We start from the raw sequence: 22,558 nt of genomic DNA on the forward strand, positions 1-22,558 counted from the left end.
CTGGCTTCTTAGCAAGAGAAGACTTTGCTACGCAATTTTATAGGTGAAGGAAAATCAAATAGCTGTAATTCATACACTGAAATCTGTTATGCTGAAAATCAGTAATAAACCGAAAGCAATTTTTATTTTCCCCCAGAAGGTACAATTGCAAATTAAAGGCTAACAAACGTCTATCACATTTACTGGTTATTTTATAATTTTTCCGTACCTCTACAAGGCCCTGCAAGATCCTAACAAAGATGACACACCCATAGTGCACCCTGGCTGCAGATGGTATTAACATGTTGAGGGAGGATGTCAGCAGTATAGCAGCACCAAATACTCTGCAAAGGTGGGAAAAAAAAAGGAAAGGAAGTAACTTAAGTGTTGTTCCAATTGACCTATTCCACATATGCTCACATATCAATACAGATGTATTTAAACATTTGTTCTCTGTGTAGGCAATATACTCACTGCTGGACTGGATTAGTGTCTACTTCCATCTAGTGTAATAACCTGTCTGATAAGACCCACACCAAACATGGACATAGACATCTCTTTAGCATAATTTCCTGCGGAAATACATCTTACGCAGTCATAGGTATAGATCTTACTCTCCCTATATATCCCCACTCTTTCCTTTCGTTAATTTTCATATCTATTTCAACCAAATCTGATTGAATTTGCCACCCTCTAGAGAAATTAGGTCTCCAAATTGTTTGCAAAAACAGGTGGCCAAGTAAAAGAGAGATTCTCATTAGTGCTTTAATTGTAAGAAAGTGGCTCCGTGCATTCACTACTTATAAAGCAGAAGAGAATCCACTTTTATAAATGCCAAAGCAGCAGGAAGAATTTCAAACAGAGCTGGGATTTTCTTAGACACAAGAGTTAATCAATCTGGAAACACATACCTATTGAAAACAGTTCATTCCTCCTGCTGTTTTTTCAGGGGCTACTCATTGAATTTTGCTGATTTTGACTCCAACAACATCCTAGGAATGACTTCAAGTAAGGCACATTACAAGGTCCAGATAAATGTGTGAAGCAATGACTCATTTTCAGAATTCCACTGCTTTGACTGAATTTTAATTTGACTCAATTAAGAGCTGTCCCTGGTAGGAGGAATCCTTTTCTCCAGCATTATTATATCATTTTTTTCATGTTCATTTATTCCTTTATTGTGGAAATAATAATTTTTTCCCCCATTTTCCCTTCAGTGGAACTATGCAAAGGAATGAAACCAGTAGCAATGACTGGCCACTTTCTTTATACAAAACTATGTAATGCTAAGATAAATCCTGGAGATGTCTTAACATATGACATCACGGTACCTGATGTGGAACTGATTTGACAGAAACCTTTAACCTCAGCATGTGTTCTTCAGAAATTGGTACAGTGCCATAAGTTAGTGAGAAACAGACCTTGGGCTAAAGAAGCAGGAAGCAGTGCTAAGTTTCAAGACAAAAATTCTTCCCAGAGACGTCTATGTTTCACGTTCTCTATTTAGAATTGCAGCCTGACACGAATCTTTAAATAGCAAACTGAGCATACGCCACTTCTATGTGAGAAATATTAAAGGGCAGCTGAAAAAAAGCTTCTTGGCACGGTAAGGAAGCTTTGTTAAATAGCTCTAAATCTGGTCTCCTCGTTGTGTTCCCTGTGATCCCCATCTCATGTTAAACAACATCTAGCTGGCTGTGCAGCACATTTCTGGCTTTGTTTGGCAGCGTTTTCAATACATTTATTGGGACTGACTGGTGCACGTGTTTGTGTTACACTGTGTGAGCTATGTTGGCCTGAATTTCTTTATGTGTAAGTTTCTACTCCAAAAGTACGTGCAGTTCATTTCCTTACAATTTAATACCGCCATATGTTCACATAAACCACAATGGTGTCTTGGTTTTCATTTGCTTTTTTTTTCTTTATTTATTAATGAGAAGAGTTTGGGACTCATAGGAGCTTTGCTTGTGATTTTTACAAATTCTTTTAAAAAGTTTGATGTTCCTGTTAGCAATTTTTGAAGAGCAATAGACTGTAACTATTCTCAAGATTCATCGAGAAAACCCTTCTTTGCTTGTAAGCAGGAAGAAAGGGCTGTTTGGTTTGTAGCCTTTCCTGTTTCTTTTCTGAACAGTTATTTAGCTAAATGCCTAATGCAGCAATCCCATTGTACATTTGTGATTGTGCATAGACTGGCTGGAGTAGATTCTTAGCTAGTGTGAATCAGTGCAACTCTTTCTAAATCACTATTTCTGTTAAAATCATGCTAAGATAGAATATTAAAAAATGCCATCTCTTCATAAGGGGGAGATTTACAAAATTGTTACAGTAGGTAACTGTTTCTTCAAGGAAATCTGCTCTAGTTTTTCAATTCTGTATCTGAAATCAGCTTCTGTTTGCCACAACTGAAAGCTGTGTTTCCCAGAATTGCCTTTGTTGTTCTCATGTTCACTAAAGAGAAGCTGTTTTCTTGAGTCTGTTCCTTCTAGAAGAGAAAGGAAAATGTAATTTAAGGAATGATCAGAGATATGCAACTTCCCAGTGAAAATCTTGCCTGCATTTAGACATACAAGTACCAGTGAATATTTAGTTACATTGGGAAGCAGATGATGAAATACTTCCACAATGTCACTTGTCAGTCAATTCTCTCTCAGAACTATGCTTTATAGGAACAGCTTTCTCAAAAATAGATCAATTTTTCCCCCCAAAATCTATGGATTTAAGGGTAGAATAAGGTAGAGTTAAATGATGACTCTTGTCAGAAATGGCGTTATCCTTTTTCTTGAATGCATATTAAGAGCTGCACCATGAATTTAGTGCATGGCTATTTTAGTGAGTCGGTTTCCTTTACAACTCTTAGTCAAGAGCAAATACATCTTCCTGCATTTGCTTTGCATCTCTCAATGTACATCCATAAATATAATCAGTAGTTCTCTTTGTACTCTTTTGTCTTGTTACATTTATGTCACCTCCATAAATACTAAATTCTTCTTCCTAACAGAGTATTGTGATATAGTTCTGGTTTTTGTGCAAACTCACAGTTTTATTGTTTTAAATATCTCAGCTATCTACATTTATTATGATTTAGGTCAAATAAGAATGATTTTGAGCTACAATAAATTAAATATATTCGAATGCTTCTCACATTTGAATATATTTAATTGGGAAATGGAACATTTTGATTGTTCCTAAGGCAGTTCTAAGGCATTTTACTGACCCATGCATCAAACCCCCAAATGACATCATTCTTTTTTCGTGCCTACATTTTTGTTATGTTTATTAAGCTAGTGATTTTATGATCTGTTATGTTTCATTTCTGCTTCTCAAACAATTCTCATTTGCTCAATTTTGCTACAATGTTAACTCCAACAATGCGTTAGAAACCATGTTTTTCTTTAAGATCCTTATGTTCCCATGGCAGATTGACAGTATGTGGATTCCATAGTTGTATTTACTGCAATTGAAGACGGATTATGTTCACTCTCAGACAGACATGATTCCCTGTTTAAAGTGAGACTTTCAACCTGCTTAGGAGTGTTCATTCCTATCCCACACCCCACTGCATTTTTTATACATGTATCTGTTTGTCCTCTTGATATTCTGATATCATCCTGAACGGATAGGTGTGACCCTTATGGGATACACAGTCGTAAAGCTGCCATGCCATGTCATGCATTTCTTCAGTCGTGCTTTCTACAGAGGCATGGGCTTGTGGAGAAGGTTTTATACCTCCAGCACGAACACCACTAGACTTCACATCTCTTACAGAGTGAACCAGGCCTTACTGCATAGCGTCCCTCGGGATGAGCTCAGCCTAGGAAATCCATGTAGCCGTGCTGTTGAATTTTCATTCAGAGGTGTCCCTGAACATACATTTCATGCTGGGCACACTTCAAACCCCACAAAACATATTTTAATGCTATGGCACAAATGAAGAGCTTTAGCAGATTGAAGGTAAACTCTGGGAAAACTACGGTACGCCACAGAGACAGAGCAGGAGAGGCCAATGACATTGCCATCATTCTTGGCCCTGGCATTAGGAGGAAATTAAAATGCCCTGACATGCCTTCAGCAGCCCCTAGACTTGGGGGAAAATTCCTTTCTGACCCGAAAGCACCAACTGTGTAACTATGTAGAGAAGAAAATAACCATATACAGAAGAAGACAAATGAATAAATACACTAGAAGTATGTCAAGGAGAGGAAAAAAAGGTAAATCCTGGTCCTCATAATGACCAGAAGAAGCCCTGAAACAAAGAATTGTGCTTTGCTTATCTATTTCTATTTCTAGACCTGGTAGACTCAGTCCCAAAAGACAGAATCTAACATTGATCCTCAGTGTTTTACTGACATTGGCATTATACGAAGGTCATGAGCTGTGACTTAGTCCTCCTGTAATACAAGTAGTAATAATAGCAAAATCATATTTGACTAAGAGACGTTTGGGATGGGAGCAGAGGAAGGAAATGACTCTGACAATTCAGGAAAAATGCTTAGAATGGAATGAGTTTGCAGGGGCAATTAATCTTTTTGGGTTTCAAGCCAATTGGCTCATTTTTCTCTTTGGGGACAAACTAAAGAGAAAGAAATGTATTTATTTTCATCTCTGGATTTCTAATCTCTGCATCTGTGCAGCCCCACTATTCTCATCTACCTTTTCCAGGCAATTCATATTACATGAGTATTCTGCATGGAAGTGCATTATAGATATTGTTACTTGGCTGGAAGAAGTGCCAGCTCAAAAAGTGAGCTGAGAACAGTGGGAGCACAGATGCATGCCAAATACTGAATGCCAGATGGGAGACATATGGGTTACACATACGATATCAGAAAGTAAGGGGTCCTGGTTGGAAGCATCCTTTTACCCCAATGACTGGGAGTGAAAATTGCTACAATGACTCCATAAAGCTAAAACCCCTTTCCTATGTGTATGGGGAGGAGTCAATTTCTCAGCTGAGTCCTGTGTACTTCTATTTATGTCATTTTTTAATATAATTGACAAATTCCACAATTATCTATGCCTCTCTTCTCTGAATAAGTGGCTCAACTTTGTGAAAACAAAACTGTTCTGGAAATCTATATGTCTGTTCTAAAGCGTATGAAATACCTTAACTAAAGTTTATCCTTTAAAAAAAAATAAAAATCAAGGAGTAACTCTGTTTGTTCAAAACACCATTTTTTGTATACATCTAAAAGGCAAAATACTGTAGGTTTAACGTGCTTAAGTATATGCTGTACCAATGAATTATGAATGCCATTTCACTAAAATCCAAAATAATTCAAGAATAGCAGGTGTTGGTAACTGACAACTACAAAACAAGATTGCAGATATTTTAATGGATTTACATTGAGAACTAGGAAGGCATAGAAGGTTTCACATCACTTTTCATGATAACCTAAAGAAGTTTTCAATGGCTTCAATAGAAAATTCATTCAGGACTGTAACTGAAGAGCTTTCACCTCTGAAAAGCCACTGATGATCATTTCATGGAAGACCTATCTACAGAATAGGGAAGTTTGATTATTTTGTTAGTTTTCTAGGGAATCATGGCGGAGGGTGAAAACATTTCACACCGCTACAATAAATTAAATCAAAATATTATAAGGTGGTTTATTCTGACCGTGAACAGGAACCTACGGAAAATGTAGCCCATGTCCTTTTCTGGGACATACAACCTCTGTACTTGACAATTTTATAGGAATACTGACCATATTATAGAGGACCTTATTTTCATTGGGTAAAATATCTGTATTGAACTAATACTTTATTTGTAAACAGTGATAAAACATTTTTCCTAGTCTTAGATGAGAGTCCTCTGTTAGGTAAGAATGGAAACTAAAGAGGAGTGAAAACATGAGTTTTCCTTGCAAAGTTTTCCCAACCTAGTTTAAAGATGAGATGAAAATTCTGTCATTAAAAAAAAAAAAAGACATTTATTTGGGTTCAAGTTGGTGAGCTGGTTATTGCCATTTCTTACAGAAAACACATAAAATATGTTGAACAAAGATTTATTTTATCAAACATATATAAGAAATAAACAGGGTCTTGACTATCCTTTGGTGTTCTTTCTTGAACAGTGCTTGTTTGGGAGAGTCCCAGAACAGCAGCAGCTCTGAGCAGCTGAATATGTATTGCCCAAAGTGACTTTTTAGACTATTTTGTCAGCTCAAGATTTCTAAGATTTATTATCTTTGAGTCTACCTACTATCATTCATCTTTGACAGACCTCCTCCTGCAAAAGGCCAACAACGCAGCACAGAACTGATTATGTTGTATCTTAATACAGCCCAAAGAATTTCTTGTCTGAGAGGAACTGCAAGGCTGAATGCTGGATTAAATGCTTTATTTTTTGAGTAAAACATAATGTCTAGGGAGAAACAGCACAGGAGCTAGCTGGCACGCCTGTAGGCATGCAGCAGGTTTTCAGAATCCTTCCTTCTGCAAATGTTGCTAGCAATGACCATTTATGATGATCCTTTTAAACTTATTTTTTCCTTTGAGTTGTGCAGTGACTGAATACAGAGCAATTTCAGGGGTTTAGCTGCCGGTTAACACTTCCCTTCTTACAAAGTGTATCTCTACCCATATCAGGTGTGATGAGGGCCTTCTAAGACTTTCATACAGAGCATGAACATTTCGACAACCTGAATCTGCTGTGATTTGATCTGCCAGCTTTGACGAGAAGTAAATCCCAAAGTATTCACAAGTCTTTTAACCACATGGACTGTACAAGGACTGGATCAATCACCAGAGTGAAATGCCATGCAGAGACTAAGTCCATCTGTATCAGTAACACAAAGTCCCTTTCGCCTTCTGTCCTCTCCAAGCCCCCCTAATGCCACCGACTCATACAGGTCAAACCAAAACCCTAAGCAGTTTCCAGGCTGCACCTCCCATTGCCTGTTCACAGACCTATTTTTGATACGTCAGTGTGTATTTTATGAAGAACTTGGGCACTTCTGGATGACAGCATCATTGCAATCGATGCTGAATGTAAAAGACTCCTGGGTCATTAAATTCTGATCGTTGCTCTTACCAGCAAGTGCATTACATCATCCTTTCATAAGCAGATCAGGTTCCATCTCAGAAGTAATTAGCATTTGCCCTACTTATTTTTGGAGGCCTTTCCAGCTTGTTACTTCCTACATCCAGTAGATATCTTGCACCCATGCTCTTTTATTTTAGCGGTTTTAATCTCTGCAGTTTTCCCCAATAGCAATCCTATCTTCTATCTTTTGCATCGTTAAGCAAGCCAGGCCCGCTTCACCTCGTCTTCTTTATTCTTCATTCATCTGATTGCCCTACCAACCCTTTCTCTCTCCTGTTTGAATTCAGCTGGGGAATCTCGAAAACCTGCGGTTTTGTTTTACAACTCATTATTTCCATATATATCTAGATAAACTCTGACTCAATTCTTCTAGCTCATTAGCTTTAGGATGGCTTGCTCTTTAAATATGTCATGTTTCAAACCAAGACCATCGCATTCGAATTACCTTACCAAGTTCTAGGGCTTAGACTGTGATTCAACTGTCTCTGTTGATTTAGAGATATATAATACAGTTATCAAAGAAAACACCTGTGTTTTTATCTTTCAAATGGTTTGTGGAGCTGGTTGGGAGGATAACTGCTATGCATTGGACTCCAAAGCTACATCTGTACTGCTTTGTGGAGTGTTTTCTGACATACGGGCCACCTGTTACAGCTGATTGAACCTGGACTGCTCAGAGCAAATGCAGATTCCTTCAGAGCCAAGTGATGGTGACATTAGTGTTTTTATGCAACCAACCTAAGCAGCATTTTGTTGCATGAAATCCAGTGTACATATTGTATTGGGATGAACTATCAAAGCAGGTAGAGGTGATTAAGGATACCTGTTGGATAGAGTGCCTGGAGCTTACTATGTCAGAAGCACACATGGGGCGGGGGGCAGTTCAGAGAGGATTAGTCTTTTCCTCTCTGAAAGGGATTCTGATTATGAGTTATCATACATGCAGTAGGGATTCATGGAGGCTCGGGACCTGGGAGAGAACTGGGAGCAAAGTTATTTGACAGTATTGACCTATCTGGATGATATAATCCCAATAAATAATAAGTTTCTTTATCAGCTTTGTCTGAAAGCACCTGGTGTAATTTTATGTAAACCGCGTAGCAAATTTTCTACAGATACCGATTTCAAAGGATTTGGATCAGCGAGGGATAGAATGCAAAAATAAGTCCAACTTTCAGACATATCCTACTCCTGTTAGTTATATCTGAACGAGCAGGGCCAAATTCTGAAATTTTTATATTTAGTCCTGAAATAACTCATCAAAAGTAAATGTAGTTCTCTGCATTTAGTATCTTGAGAATAACTGCCATTCTATATCCAAATAGTTCTGAAAGTCCACATTTGTCAACTAAGAGTTATACAGGTGCTTCTCAGTAAGACATAAAATAATATTTTAGCCTATTATGTTCTTGCCTGAGAGTTTCTTGGAAGCTAAAAATTTAATGTCATTAATGATGGTTTACTTGCTTCCAATTTATGTAAATAGAAACAGTGCTCTTACTGACTTCTGAAAAGATTATTTTTCCTCAGTAATACAGTGTGACATTTTTTTGCATTTTTTTCAGCTGTTCCCCTGTACATCAATGCTTACCTCCTTGACTGCAAACTGTGAGTAGCCACTCATCTGGAATATTTACATTACCTATACTGATGTTTATTAAGTATGTACCTAGCATGTCACTTGTTCATCTCCTTTGCAACCTAAATATCCCTGATAATATTTCTCTTACTCTATGTGTCTTTTCAGTCTGTAATCATGCTGATTACCCTTCTTGGGACAACTTCTATTTAAGTTTATGCATTTGAAATGGACTAAGTGAAAAAGAACCCAGTATGGGGAGACACTGTTTAGGTATTCTGCAACATATAACATCATTCTGACTTTTCTCTAGTATAGGCTAATTTCCTGAGGACTCTGTTGACCCCTCTACTGTAGACATATTCCTGTGAAATGCTCACCCTGACAGTTTATGGCTTCATAAATGATAGACAGAATGTAGTGGGGGTTTTGTGAATCAGGCCTCTAATTTGAATAAAATGGCATAGGGCTAACAAAGCTGGGGTTATGTCATGAATATTAGAGTGGTTGATGAACTCAGCTGCCCAGCAAAACAGATAGAATAAGCTACCTTTGACATTAGAGAGCAACACCTATTCCCAAGTGCCAGTCTTAGGTTGAACGTGCTTCGTGAAAGAATCGCTTAAAACCGATCCTCTTTAATAATAGTCTGTGGCCAGAAGCCATAGTATTGCAGCTTTATCTGGCTTTTTAAAAACATGATAAAACAGGTTAGTTTCATTCATATGTGTACAAGGGAGGAGGGGGATGTGTGTCTGTGTGCCCTTCATAGTAAATCCTATTATAAGCCCTTCATGAAGCATTAATATGTAAAAGCCAACCTCCCGCCATCTAATCTAGTATAATAAGGGCTTGGATACATTATTAATTTTTGTCACACATCTGAGGCCCCCTTTTATCAACCAAAACCCCCATCCAAATCCCTTGTTGCATCATTAAATTGTGAAAACAGCTTCATCATTCATGACAGAAAAATGGACCCTGAGCCATATGGCAGAGGGAGCAGCAGTACCAGCCACCCATAGATGTTTCCCCAGTTCCCTTCTTGCAGTGACTGGTGCTTAAAACACCCTGCAATGCAGTAAGGTGACAAAATCGTCTTGGGTTTTTCATGTGATATTGGCTTCTTTGCCTGGAAACAGATGAACCCAACACCAGTGCCTGGGATCGGAGCCCAGTTTAATCTAGAGGATTTAGAACTGAATGTGAAAAATGGGGTTGGCAACTACAACTTTGGGGGTTCTTTCTTACAGTGCAAGGTCAGCTAATGTCTTCAGAAGTTCAGAAGTTGGCTCTTGTCTAACCTTTCTCAAATGCCCTGGTCATGCCGTGAATTATACATCATTTGCAAATCAGAAAAACACGCAATATGTCTACCTGCTAAAGGGGAGTGAAGAATTTCTCTTTTTAAAACAGGAAATGTAAAGATTTAAAGTTCTAGGAAATCTTTGTACTTGTATTTCTAAACCAATACTTCACCTTACAGTTTTTTATGCTTATTGTCGTTAAGGCTGAGTTAGGGAGAAATATTGTGATTTCACTGACACACTAATGACACAGTTTCAGTGAAAATCTTTGGGACTCTGAGATGAGATGCACTGACATACAGTTGTCCGAAATATCATTCAGTTTATTCATGCAAATAATCCTATCGGATTACTTGCTGGGAAGAAGGATTTAGCCCTTAATAACAAGATGAATGGCACTTGAAAAACAAAGATGAATTTGAAGGGAAAGGTTTGATTTATATATTTTCATTCGGGTTAGAATGTGACAATGATGAAGAGTTCAACATAGATGAGAGATAATTTGCATTGTAGAGAAATTTAGTATAGTTATGTAGCGGTGATTCTTAATGTGAATAGTGCCAGGATTTGCGGTTTAACAGATAATGAGAAATATGTGTCATTATCTTAGAATTATGATAGAATTATAAGGTGACTTTAATTGTTTTTAAAATTCTCATTCTATTCTGCCCTTTGTATCTCTTTGTGTAAGAAAGTTCTAATGTTTGAGTATACACAAAACACCTAAAATGGTCACTCAGGTCTGTTTTACCAAAAAAATGTCTGTGATTATTGCAGATCTATTTTAAAAACAGTACTTGGCATGTACAGTCAAACCCTGCATATCTATTTTAAATATATAACTGCAAACTTGGGAATCAATTCCCTATCCTGTGTAATCTAACAATGACCCATTCATTTCAGAGAATCTTTCCTGATTTACAGTATTTAAACTGTTCACTTAGGAAATCAGTGAGGAAATACTGCCACAGCATTTTGATAATGCCTTTGATAGGGCAAGGTATTTATTATAGATTTCTGGCATGGTTTTTAAAGAATTTTTAAAGAGTGTTTCGAAGTTAAAATATAACAATATTTAAATTATCCTGAGATGAGGTGCTAAAACCCAGTACGGTTTCACACCTTTCCATATATGTGTGACAGCACAGCAGGTAGTTTATTCACAGACAGCTGCAGCTTTGCAATAGCATGGATGTGGAATAGGAAATATTAATTTAAATAAAATTATTATATTTCCAGATTAAAAACAAAACAAGTGCTTAGTTTTAAGGCCATCTAGCCTAACATTCGCTATGGCATTAACCACTATGTTTCACTTGATTATCCCTTACATTTTGCTTAATTATTCCTGCACTGAAAACATTTTCTAATAACTGAAATATAGCTTTCAATATAGGAATTTAACACCCAAAGAATAAGAATTTCGCATATAAGTTCTCTGGTTGGGCTAGTGGTGGCTAGTCATGATTGTTAATATTTATGCTTTTTTTATTTATATGGCTGTCATTTACTGATTCTTGTTATATCTTTCCATGGGACTAAAGCACACATTTATACCCAGCAATTTTTTCTACTGGGGTTGTAGGCATACTGTGTAATCAGATTGCCTCCTAGTATTCTTTTTTATATACTGATAACCCGAATACATAGTTCTTGCTATTTCTTTCATTACGTGACATTATCTACAATCCTATCATCTTTTAAGTAATTAAAGATCTCTAAATCAATCTCTAATTTTTCAACACTCATATTAATATTCATGTACCCAAACCCAAATTACCCGCAACAATCTGAGGTCAATGTCATTGACCTAAATACACTCACTGCACTAAATGCAGAAAAATAAATATCCCAGGATTACATCGAATTCCTTATTAGAACATCATGTTGGAAGCTCATGATGGGTTTCTAGTCCAGCACGGCTTAAGATCCCACTCAGCATGACTGCTTCCCAGGGTGGTTTCCCACTCCCTGCTGTTACTTTGCACTTAAGTGTCATATATATTGAACAGGATTCAGTCTGCCAAATGGTGTTTAATATACCATCTGATTGTCTGGTCCTTTTTGTACGCACAAGTTTATCAGCATTTATACGTACTCCTGAGATGGCTGATGAAATGTGAAGATCACAGTAGATCTTATTTAAAGACTATTCAGTGGTATCATAATGGTATCTAAATCTTTGAAAGGTTCATCAACACTACCCAGTTAATCATCAGTCTCCCAGTGTGATAAATACCACTAGTCTGGTTACAAGCATTCACTTGGTTATGCAAAACACAAAAAGAAGGGGTTTCACCACACTATGTGATGACCCAGGTAAATACCCCAAGTAACCTGGGGTCCCTATACAGTATACAGGCAGGGATATGCATATTCTGGGAATGATGCAATACCCCTGAGGTTTGAAGTGCTTGTTAACTCACTTGCTTAGTTAAACAGTATAAATCTTCCTGGAGGAGCTCAAAGTCAGGAAAAACTGCACCAGTTTCCAGTTTGCTATTTTCAAAGCATCAAAACAGCAAAATCTGTCTATAATATAGTTGTTAAGATACTACAAAAGAATGTAATTATTAAATGAAATTTCTGAATTTCTCACCAGCATATTGTATTCATTGCATTGTGTCAGAACATTTAAACATCTTGGCCATTGGTATTTAAATGCATTCCATTTAAATCAAATTTTGAATGATAAGAATTGAAGAATCACCAAACCACAAATTTATTTTTCTTTCCTTTAATAAGATTTCAGTCACTGAGAATGATGATTTTTTTTTTTTAAATTGGTAAAGATTAGATGAATTCTGATTAGTGCTAGCAGAAGTTTGTCACGTGGACTAAGTAGAAATTAAGACTAGGTGGGGTTGGAGGACTGTCAGCATTTCATACCCTTTCTGTTCACATCACATTGTAATCATATAATGACAACCCCTCTGGTGGGAGCCTCTGTAATGCTGATATTAAAACCTGTAGTTTAAAAGCATTCAAATGAGATTTATGTGCTTTTAAATGGCATTAACTACCATTATGAGTAATAGCTCAGCTGATTAAATAGTATGGATACATGGTATTAGGGCATCACACTTAATTTCCATGTTTTCTTGTATTTTTCAAGGAAAAATACTTTTAAACAATGCAAAAGCAACTCAGTTCCTTCCTCCTGAAAACCCTGCTGACACTAGTCAAAATCCACTGTGATTTAATGAAAAACATAGCACTGAATCCACAATGATCTCAAAAAAAAAAAAAAAAAGTCTCACTCTTCATTCACTTTTTGGGGAGAAAGCTTTGTTATTCCTAATCAGAAAGGGTGTAACCAAGAAACATTTATATTATTTTGGATTTGTCTCTGGAATCTGCTTGTCTATGCTTGCCCCTACAGTCTCAAAAGCTCTGAATCATAGTCGATTTTCTCTTGATAAAGATAGTTACGTAAACATCTCTGCGGGGACCATGAATTCTACTCCCAGTGTACTGCAGCCTGGGGAGAAGGGCGCTTTTTTTAGTGTAAGGCTGTATGTATGTTCAAATAGGAGAAGTAACCTAGATTACCTGCAAACCTGGATGTCCACGTGACAAGATGCCTTCTCTAAACTACTAGAGCCTGCTCCATACTCTCTGCTACCATCGTGTCGTGCTTAATCGACGGCAAGGTTAATTGTTCGTTGTTCATTGAGAACTTAACCCTGAGAAAAGGTATAGCTGTAATAAACCCTACCCATGGGACTCCGCATTGCGCTTCCTTTGTTCCCCCAGTCTGCTGTGGTCGGTTGCGTAGTGTTTTCATACCAGGATCTTCCAGAGGCAGATCCTCCTCTGGGAGAAGAGGTCTCCAGCCTCTTGGCAAAAGGGAATCCTCTTGTATTTTCACACACTACTCAAGGGATGCAAGTTTAAAGCTTCACTGATTGCAAATGAGGGGGCACCTGAGGCCAAATCCGTGTCTTTGGAAAAATTATGTTGTCTTGCAATGTGCTGAAGGTTCTCTATTCCTACGGAAGTCAACAGAGGTTGCAAGTGTTTGGGAGCACTGACCTTTGTAGCATACTAGCCCAACATCTATTGCCCACCAGAGAGGTAAGTGCTCAGGAGACGTGTTGTTTCTGAATGTTCTCTGGAATTTTCAAACACAGGTTTTTTGACCTCGTTGGTACTATAGCAGCATAAATACACCTCTTTTAAGTAAAGCATTTTTCTTAGTGTTGGGCTGAAAATACTCTATAACAGAACATTCTCAGTGAAGCAATGAGATAAATTGAGACCCAAGCTATCAAGTGCAAATTCCTGAGAAACTCCATTTACTACTTGTAAATCTCTAAATCACTAAATCCGATCTGTCAGAAGTAATGGGGAGCCATGCACGATAAGAGCAGTGGGTCAAGGCAGAACAGAATAACCATGCAGCAGCAGCCTTGAGTTCTACAATTAGCAAAGGATCTCAGTAAAATGCTACCCATTGACAGACTCAGTTGAAGAAAATATGTTAGAGAGTTCAGAGCTCAAGTTTGCTAATTCTTGATTGGCAGTAAGCATTTTAAAACAGGGTCAGAATCAAAATAAAAGGTTTCAGCCCAGCTTGAAATTAATGCATTGTGTCTATAAAGGTTTTCTTGATACCACAGGAGGGCCATTTCTTTCATGTGTTATACCTTAGAGAAACTCTCGAATTATGTCAACCCAATCTCTGTAATTGGTTGCTAGACTGAATCTTAATGTCAAGCAAATTCAGTGCCGTACACTCAGCAACTCCCCGTCAATAACAAATTAAACTCGCAAAGCACACCTTAACCCTCCTCCCGGTTTCCTTCCTTGACACTCTTAGCAGTTGGGAGTCAGTTTTTCATTTGTGCTATCTTTTCCATGTAATCATTATCTCCTTCCCTTCCAGGGAATGAATCTCTTGAAAATGTCCCTTTTTCTTGAGCTCAAGACTGAGTTTCTCACAGATTGTCTTGAATCTGGTGATGCTGTTCTAGAGTCTATTAATTTTTTACCCAGAGCACATCTGAACTTCATTTTTCTGTATGAATTCAGACTTGCTCTGAATGCAAAAGAAACCATTGACGCCACAAAGATATTCAGTGAGGCTTCTAAAAAAAAGAAAACAAGTTACTTGGCTGTCATCCACCAGTGCGAAGGGACCAGTTGTGGCTGTAGCACGAGACATGTAAATCAGCAGAGACTTTTATAGTAGCTCCTATTCTACTGGTGCTGCAGGCCTCTAGACCTGTGTACTCACTTGCCTGACTTTTTCTCATGCAGTTTCTTGGTAAGGGTATGGACATCAAGGCTTGCACCCGATTTTAGGTGCTGCTTTTCCCTACACTCATCCTGTTCATTTCAAGCTGAATGTGTAGATGTCCGAATCTCATTGTAGCATTCAGGAACTAACTTGTATTTTCACCTCCTCGATACCCTGTTATTCCAACCACTACATCTAGCCACTCAGCACTGTATTCTCTGCCATTTTTATCTACAAACTAACTATAAATCACAGCCACTATCCACAGTTTACTATTTGCAATTACTGGCATGTAAGTCGTAGCTAGTTCCTTAATTAAACCTGTGATTTACATACTCATTTGCCTTGTGTTGGAGTTGTCTCAGAGGCTTCCACAATAGTAATAACGAGCCACTAATCTGTGAAAATTGCTGAGTTAAAATATACCCAGGTTAATAACTGGAACTAGTCCTCATTTACTGTTGTAAATGTTTGTGAAGAGGAGGAAAATTTGACTCACATATGCCAGGTTGTGTGTTTCTAACACTGAGTTTTCCTGGGAATGACCCTGCTATTGTCTTGCAAATCTTTGTAGTTGCACCACTTTAAATCTGAATTGATTCAAATGACTTTACTGATGTTGCTTGGGTGAATGAATACAGATTTTTTTTTCTCTGAGTCAAATCCTGCAGTCTATCCTCAACCAAAACTCCAATTAATCCTGAGGAGTTACAGACTGTGTAAAGGTGCAAAAATGCTCGAAGGAAGAAGAAAAGAAGAACCCTTTAACTGGCTGTTAATTGTTATTTGAAATGGCCTTTTACATTTCTGAACCATTATCAGAAAGATGGCACTTGCAAACAGTCTGGTAATGGATACCCCTCTTTAATGAATGTTGTATTTTGTTTTATTTGCTGTAAAAAGAGGTTTATTAGCGTTATCTCAGTTACAAAGAATCTCTCCATTAGTAAATACTCCTTATTTTTAATGTAGGTCTCTGTCTAGAAGGTATTTACCTTGGAGAGAGCATTTTTGCCGTAGCTCCCCTCTCTCCCCCCCTTCTTTCTCAAACAAACACAAGTAAGCTCGCTCGCCAGGCAAAGCCTCTCTGCCTATCCAAGCCTACCTTTGATGTTACACTCTCCTGAGAAGAGTTAAAGGCATATAATGCTGATTTTAGTACCCATTTGCACTTAGTTTGTTAGTGTTTTGAAGAGTGGCACTAGGACCTTCGCTACTTCTGCAAACGATGAGCCTATGGCATTAAGCATGGAAGTGAAAGCCTCATGTGTCTTGAATACTCAGTGGATCTAATTAACAGGTAGAATCGCACCCTGGGTGCTTGAAAAATTGCCAGACACCATAGAAACGAGTCCTTAAGTCCCCGCACCATCTGCACTTTCTTTTCATTGTGGAAGTCTCATTGAAACATGTTTTTCGACCATTCTAAATTCATTTCTCCGTTAATGGAAAATTCCTGCTAATGGTTTTCCTTCTCATTAAAACAAAACCCATAAAATTCTTTCGTTCAATCATGGGGGAAAAAAAATTCTCAAGCTTTGCTGAAATAATGAATCTTTGAATTCGCCTCTGAATACAGGTTGTTTGAATATCATTGCCACAACCTCCGTAAATGACTTTTTAAAGGAAAAAGAAACCAGGAGGAGATGTCCCCCGCAAAACCAGCAGGTAGTCTGAAGATAGCTGATCAATGCCTCATCTCATCCGCCTTTCCACACTTCATGCTAGCGTCCCTTCCTTTTTTTTTTTTTTTTTTTTTTAACGTGACTGCCTTTGAACCAGGGACCGGTTGCCTGCGGGGATGCAGGGCAGCTCCCGGGGATGGGGGGGGGGGGGGGGGATGCTGAGCCACTGACCGTCCCCCTCCCTCCCCTCGTACAGGAGCCTGGGGTTATTTAGACCATCGTTACCTGTTAGCTGCCAGCCGGGAGGAGATATACCCGCCGGGGATTTGGGTGATTATGTATCCCCAGAAAAAAGAGCCGTGGATCATGCCAACTGTTTCAGGATCCCAATTAAACTTCGCTTTCTTCCAATGCAAGGGTCCGCGAGAGAAGGAGAAGAGAAAAAAAAAAAAAAAAGAAAAAAAAAAAAAAGAAAAAAAAAGAAAAAAGAGGAAGGCTGTAATCGTGCCAAATTAAAGCATTCACCCGCAGTAACTTCGTACCTCTCGCCCTGTGCAAGGAGTAAACTGTGCAAGGAGTAAGTTGCTTCTCTCCGGACTTGTAGATTTAACACTCGTCTTAAGCATTCACCTTTTTCTCACTACACTGTAACTCGTTTTCAAAAGGGGGTCGTATCATTTAACGCCTTTTAGCAACGTAAATTCTTTCACCCGGGTGTTTTCAGAAATTCCTGCACAATCTCCTCGCCTCCCTTCCAGCGCGGCGCAGCCGCTGGCAGTGGCTTATTCGACACCCTCCTTCCCCCATCCCCTACATTTATTCTACGAGCTATCTGCGTTTAAAAAAAAACCACCAAAAAACAACAACGAAAAACAACAACAACAACAACAAACCGAACACACACCCCCCCCCCCCCCAAACCACAACCTCTCCGCAAATTAATACCGCAAAATGGGGCTGGGAACCCAAAAGGAAAAATACGAATAAGCGGTAGAAATTGTTTTTCTTTCAAGACGGGGGTTTCCGTCCTACAAAGGGCAGCGGGGGGGCGGGGGGGATGGGGGGGGCATCGCGGGTTGAAGCGGGGGAAAATTCTGCGAAACCACCAGAGCCCTTCTCGCCTGCGCTAAGGTGCTTGATCTGGGAGTTGTACCGGGAGGACATGGGATTTACGAGGGAAGGGTTCCCACCTCTTTAATAATTTTTCCTCCTCGGTGTATGGTGCTGTTATTGACCATATCCACGATGGCCACTCCCAAGTTACATCGGATCCCGAAGGAAATGCAGAATCCCAGTCCGCTCATGATGGCAATGATGTACCTCCGGGGCAGCCCGAAGCAGGTACAGTCGCACAACGGGGCTTTCTTCTCGGGCACTTCCATGGGCTTCCCATCTTCTGTCAGCTCGATGGTGTCCCCGGGCTTCTGCCTCTTCTCTAGGACTCTGCCCGACACAAGAAGGGAAAGTCAAGCCCTGGCCACTTCGCGTAGCTGAAGGCTTAAATTCACCGCTCCCCCCGCCCCTTTGGCTTGCTTTGGATTGATTTGAGGATTTATTCCTCGTTTTCCAGTCACCTTCAACTGTTCTGTGGCGGTGACCTGTGGGAGTCAGGATTAGTCATCCCCAACTCCCCCCGCCACCCCGCCGCAGGAGCCCAGGGAGGAGCTCTAGCTGAGAATTGCTCATCTATCATTAAAGACTTCTGCTTAAATATGTAGGACGCATTAAGAAGACATCATCTGTAACCACTGCAGAGGCGCCATGTTGGGTAGCCCAAGAGGCATAGTATGGAAACCGAAACAGTCTTTTGGAGAAGGTTTTATTCCCTCTTTGCTCTATTAGGAACTCCAAGGGGGATCATCTTGGTGTGCGTTTCGCTTCAGGTCTGGGAACAAAAGAAATATTAACAGAAGGGGGGGGGGGGGCGGTATTGCTACTTATTTTAGATTTGCAAAATGGCTGTCACATGCAGTGGAAGAAAACATGACCGTCTTTAAAGAACTGGCATCTCCGGGGAAGTCTTTCCAAAAGATCGCATCTGCTCAGCTACACGTTGTGAAGGGGTGATCGCTTAGCACCCCTTAGCTTAGTGATCGCTTTAACCTTCCCGGATCAGCTTTAAGCTCGATCTCATTGCCCCCACTCCCTTGTTTTTGCATGAGAATCCTATCTCCTACAAAACAATGTGCAGGAATGTGAAGGGCAAGGGTTATTTGCAGCTATTTCGAATCAAAAGAAAAATACCGAAAAAACCCCTGCCATCCACAAAAGGTGACTTAGAACATTTCATTTTATTTCTTCTTTGGTGGAAAAGCTTTAAAAATGCCGTGTCGGTAGTAAGAAAGATCGGGTTTATCTAGCAAGTGTCCCACGCTGAATCTCTTAATCTTCTTTTGTAGTCACTGAGATGTTTAAAAGACAGAAGAAATAACCGCTTCCATCCTAGCTCCGTCAGCTTGAGGAGCGAATATGTGACCATTTCCCGACACTCTGGACTCTCCTACCGCTGCCCTCACCCCGGTCTAGGAGTGTTTTCTCACGTCAGAAATTCTCCTCCTGGAGCATCTCTTTGAGGTTAACTCATCCGGCTAATGGGGCAGTAACAATTAACAGAAAAAGGCTCAAAAGACTCTCCGTGTTCTGGAGAAAATACAGGGATTTTCTCCAATAGTTACTCGCTTGAAATTCTCCCGTGTTTTTCTTTGCTGGGATAATTATTTTCATGCTTAAAGACCGCAGCATTAAGAAATATCTTAAAGTTGTGAATAAAATAAAACACCGTGGTTTTATGTTCAAAATTCGTTCGTGCGAATAAAAGACGGTGTAGAAATGTTTTCTCCCTGAATGGGCTTCTTGTCTTCGGGAAGACACTAGAAATCAATGCGTAAGGGACAGGAAAACTATTTTAATTCTAAGAATCGGCAACAAACTACTTCAGCCCCGTGCGTTGAAAAAGATTAGTAAATCGAGCATTTGTTAATCAAGAGGGGAGTTCAAACGGAGTTTTGGTGGAAAATACAAACACCGTTTCTCCATTATTCACTGTGTGACTATAAAAAAGCAGTAGACATGATCGTTTTATTTATATCTTGTAGAGCCTTTTAGCACGAAAAATAGGTTGATTTCCTTAATTATATTTTAAGGAGTTATTTTGGATTATCAATTTTTTCTTTTTCTGACCATTGAAAACGACTTAAATATGACCAAAAAACCTGCAGGGTTTTCACTGCGTTGTTGGTGGCTTTGGTTTTGCTTTTGGCTTTTCAAAATTGTACCCTTCCTACTAAAATGGAAATCTTAATTTTGTCTTTATCACTTCACTGATACGTCCCCTTTCCTGAAAATGGCAGCAGAAGTTGTGACTCATGCTGTGGAACAGCCTTGTGCCTGTGCCCAACACTGCCGCATAGGTATGGAAAAAAGACTTTTACGTGACCTACCCTAGGCAGATAAATCCGCAGTTACCTTTAATTTGTAATTCGGAAAAAAAAACCCCAAAACCAAAACCCAAACCCAAACCAAACCAAACCACCAACAAAAAACCCACTTCAGGTAATTTCTAGCAGAGGGGACAATCGAAAATACATTGGAATTTCACAGACTATTCTCAAACGTCCCGGAGGTCACCAAAGTCCCCAGATTGGATGGAGCATGGTGTGTCAACTTCCGTGCATACACTTTTTAGGTATGCGAGAATTTGGGCTAGTTTATCTGTGTGTACAGGGCTCGAAAATGGTAGAAATATTCTGTACACACAGAAACATACTGTTGTGGAGTGATGCTTTTGAGCTTAGCAATTGCGGTTGTGTATTACTTATAAGACAAGTGGATGTTTCTCAAGGCAGACAGATAAATAATTAAACACATCCCTCTATATGTTTCAGCTTCAGGAGAAAAAAAAAATCGTTCGGATATCAATTATTTATACATCTCCATGTTTATCTTCCTCTGACGACAAATTACACAGGGGACAAGACTAATCGAAACCAGGAAAGATTATTATTATTATTTTTTAATGATTGGTAAGGGCAGCGGGAAAGATCCTGTGACTGCATTGCAAAATTAACACAGAACAAAAATACAGGGAGCTGCTCTCTCCTGATTATGATTTCAAGATGGGATCCTGTTTTCGTGGGAGAAAGATGGGGTAATCTTTCGCTACATATTTACTGACACCATCTACGAATCAGATAGAGAAGTTACGAGGGTGCCATATTGAGAAGCTTCTGCACTAGTTTCCAGGCTCCAGATTATACCGGCGGTATCTCAACAGCTCCCAGCCCCTCCACCACAAACCTCCCCAAAGCATTCGACCTCCTTCAGCAGCTGGCGGTTAAGAAAAGCTTCCAGTTATTTCGTGGAAGTAGGGTCCTCTAAGAGATCTCAGTCTTACCTGTAGAGTTGACCAAGCGATTTTCCAGCAAAATTCTTCAGTCCCTCCTTGCCAGGGGTCAAAATCCTTTGTTTTACCGACTCCATTCCTGCACGGGTGCTCGCTGGACTCTGCTCTGCTCTGGATAGGGCACTGCTACGAGCAACGAGGGTTCATATTGGTTTAATCGCTTAACTTTCCCCCCCCATTAAATGGCTATCAGTGCACCTCCGGGTAAAGGGAGAGCGAGAGGAAGCGTGTGCGCGCGCGTGTGTGTGTGTGTGCGTGTGTGCGAGAGAGAGAGGGAGAGACGGCGTGCGGAGCCGGGGGGGGAGAGGGCGAGGGCGAGGGAGCGCGCCTGTGTGCGGCAGCGAGCGGGGAGTCTGAGCGCGCCGCAGGCAGCCCCCCGGCTTTCCCGGCAGCGCGGAGTTGCCAGGCTCGGTCAGAAAGTCTTCTCGGCCTCGCAGGGTTCAGTGGCGGCGGGTGGGGGCAGTGCCATGCCCGGCTGGGAGGGGACGGAGATCCCTTTGCCGGGAGCGTTTCAAAGCGGTCTCGGTTTGGCTCTGGCGGCGTCTCCGGCTGGAGGGCTGGAGGGGGAGGAGGGGTGCGACTGGCCGCCGTACGCAGACGGCGGCGAAGCACCCCCGCGCCCCGGAGCCGCCGGCCGAATCCCTCGGACGGCGAGAAGCCCTGTCGCCTCCGCGCTGCCCCCCGCTCGCCCACCCGCCCAGCAGCGCTGCTCCCGGCGCGGCCGCGGCGGCGGCGGAGGAGGCGGAGGCGAGCGGCACCCTCAGGGCGCCTCGCCCGCTTCAGCACCGCGGGCAGCGCCGGCACCCCCTCCCATTGCCCCTACCCCTTCCTTCAGCACCGAGGACAGCGCCGCGCCCACTCCGCGCCGCGGGGGCGGACCGCGCTCCGCAGCCCACGGGGAGCCGCGCCCCCGCCTCCCACCCGCGACCGCGGGGCCTCCCGCGGACCCAGCGTCGTGTGTCCGTCCCCGTCCCCCCCCCCCTCCGGCTTCGGGGCCGGCCGGAGACACGGGAGACACGGCCTTCGCGCGGTCTGGGGAAGCAGGGCATTGACTGCAAATAATGGTGGTCTGGCTGTAAAGAGATAACATCTCTTCTAAAGGTATATTTGTCTCTACAGCCGTATTGACCCAAACGGCTTTTTTTTTTTTTTTTTTTTTTTTTTTCCCCAGCATATTAGGCAGCCATTAGTGGCTGCTTTCTCTTAAGCTTTTAACATTTTCCATCTCTTTTGCGTCCTCTGCTTTCATGCCTCTGAGGAGGCCAGCGTAACGTTTAGACTTGGTTTGTGATATTCACGGCCCTGGAATGAGGTGGGCACATCCTGAACGGGATCATTTTCCTTTCCAGAATCTAGCAGTAATTTTCCGACTTTAT

General features: G+C 40.7%; 1 protein-coding gene across 1 annotated transcript in view; it reads right to left on the reverse strand.

Moving 5' to 3' along the window:
- The window catches only part of SLC17A6 (solute carrier family 17 member 6), a 33,984-nt gene extending 12,233 nt beyond the window's left edge, over nt 1–21,751 (reverse strand). Inside the window, exons 1-4 of the mRNA XM_049820231.1 lie at nt 21,174–21,751; nt 17,971–18,223; nt 17,066–17,184; nt 209–323 (exon numbers count right to left, since the gene is read on the reverse strand). Of these exons, the coding sequence (XP_049676188.1) occupies nt 209–323; nt 17,066–17,184; nt 17,971–18,223; nt 21,174–21,259 (573 nt within the window). The 5' untranslated portion in view covers nt 21,260–21,751. The remainder of the gene's footprint in view (nt 1–208; nt 324–17,065; nt 17,185–17,970; nt 18,224–21,173) is intronic.
- Nucleotides 21,752–22,558: the final 807 nt, after the last annotated feature.

The sequence above is a fragment of the Accipiter gentilis genome, chromosome 17, assembly GCF_929443795.1.
Source record: "Accipiter gentilis chromosome 17, bAccGen1.1, whole genome shotgun sequence".
In the NCBI taxonomy this organism is placed as follows: Eukaryota; Metazoa; Chordata; class Aves; order Accipitriformes; family Accipitridae; genus Astur; species Astur gentilis.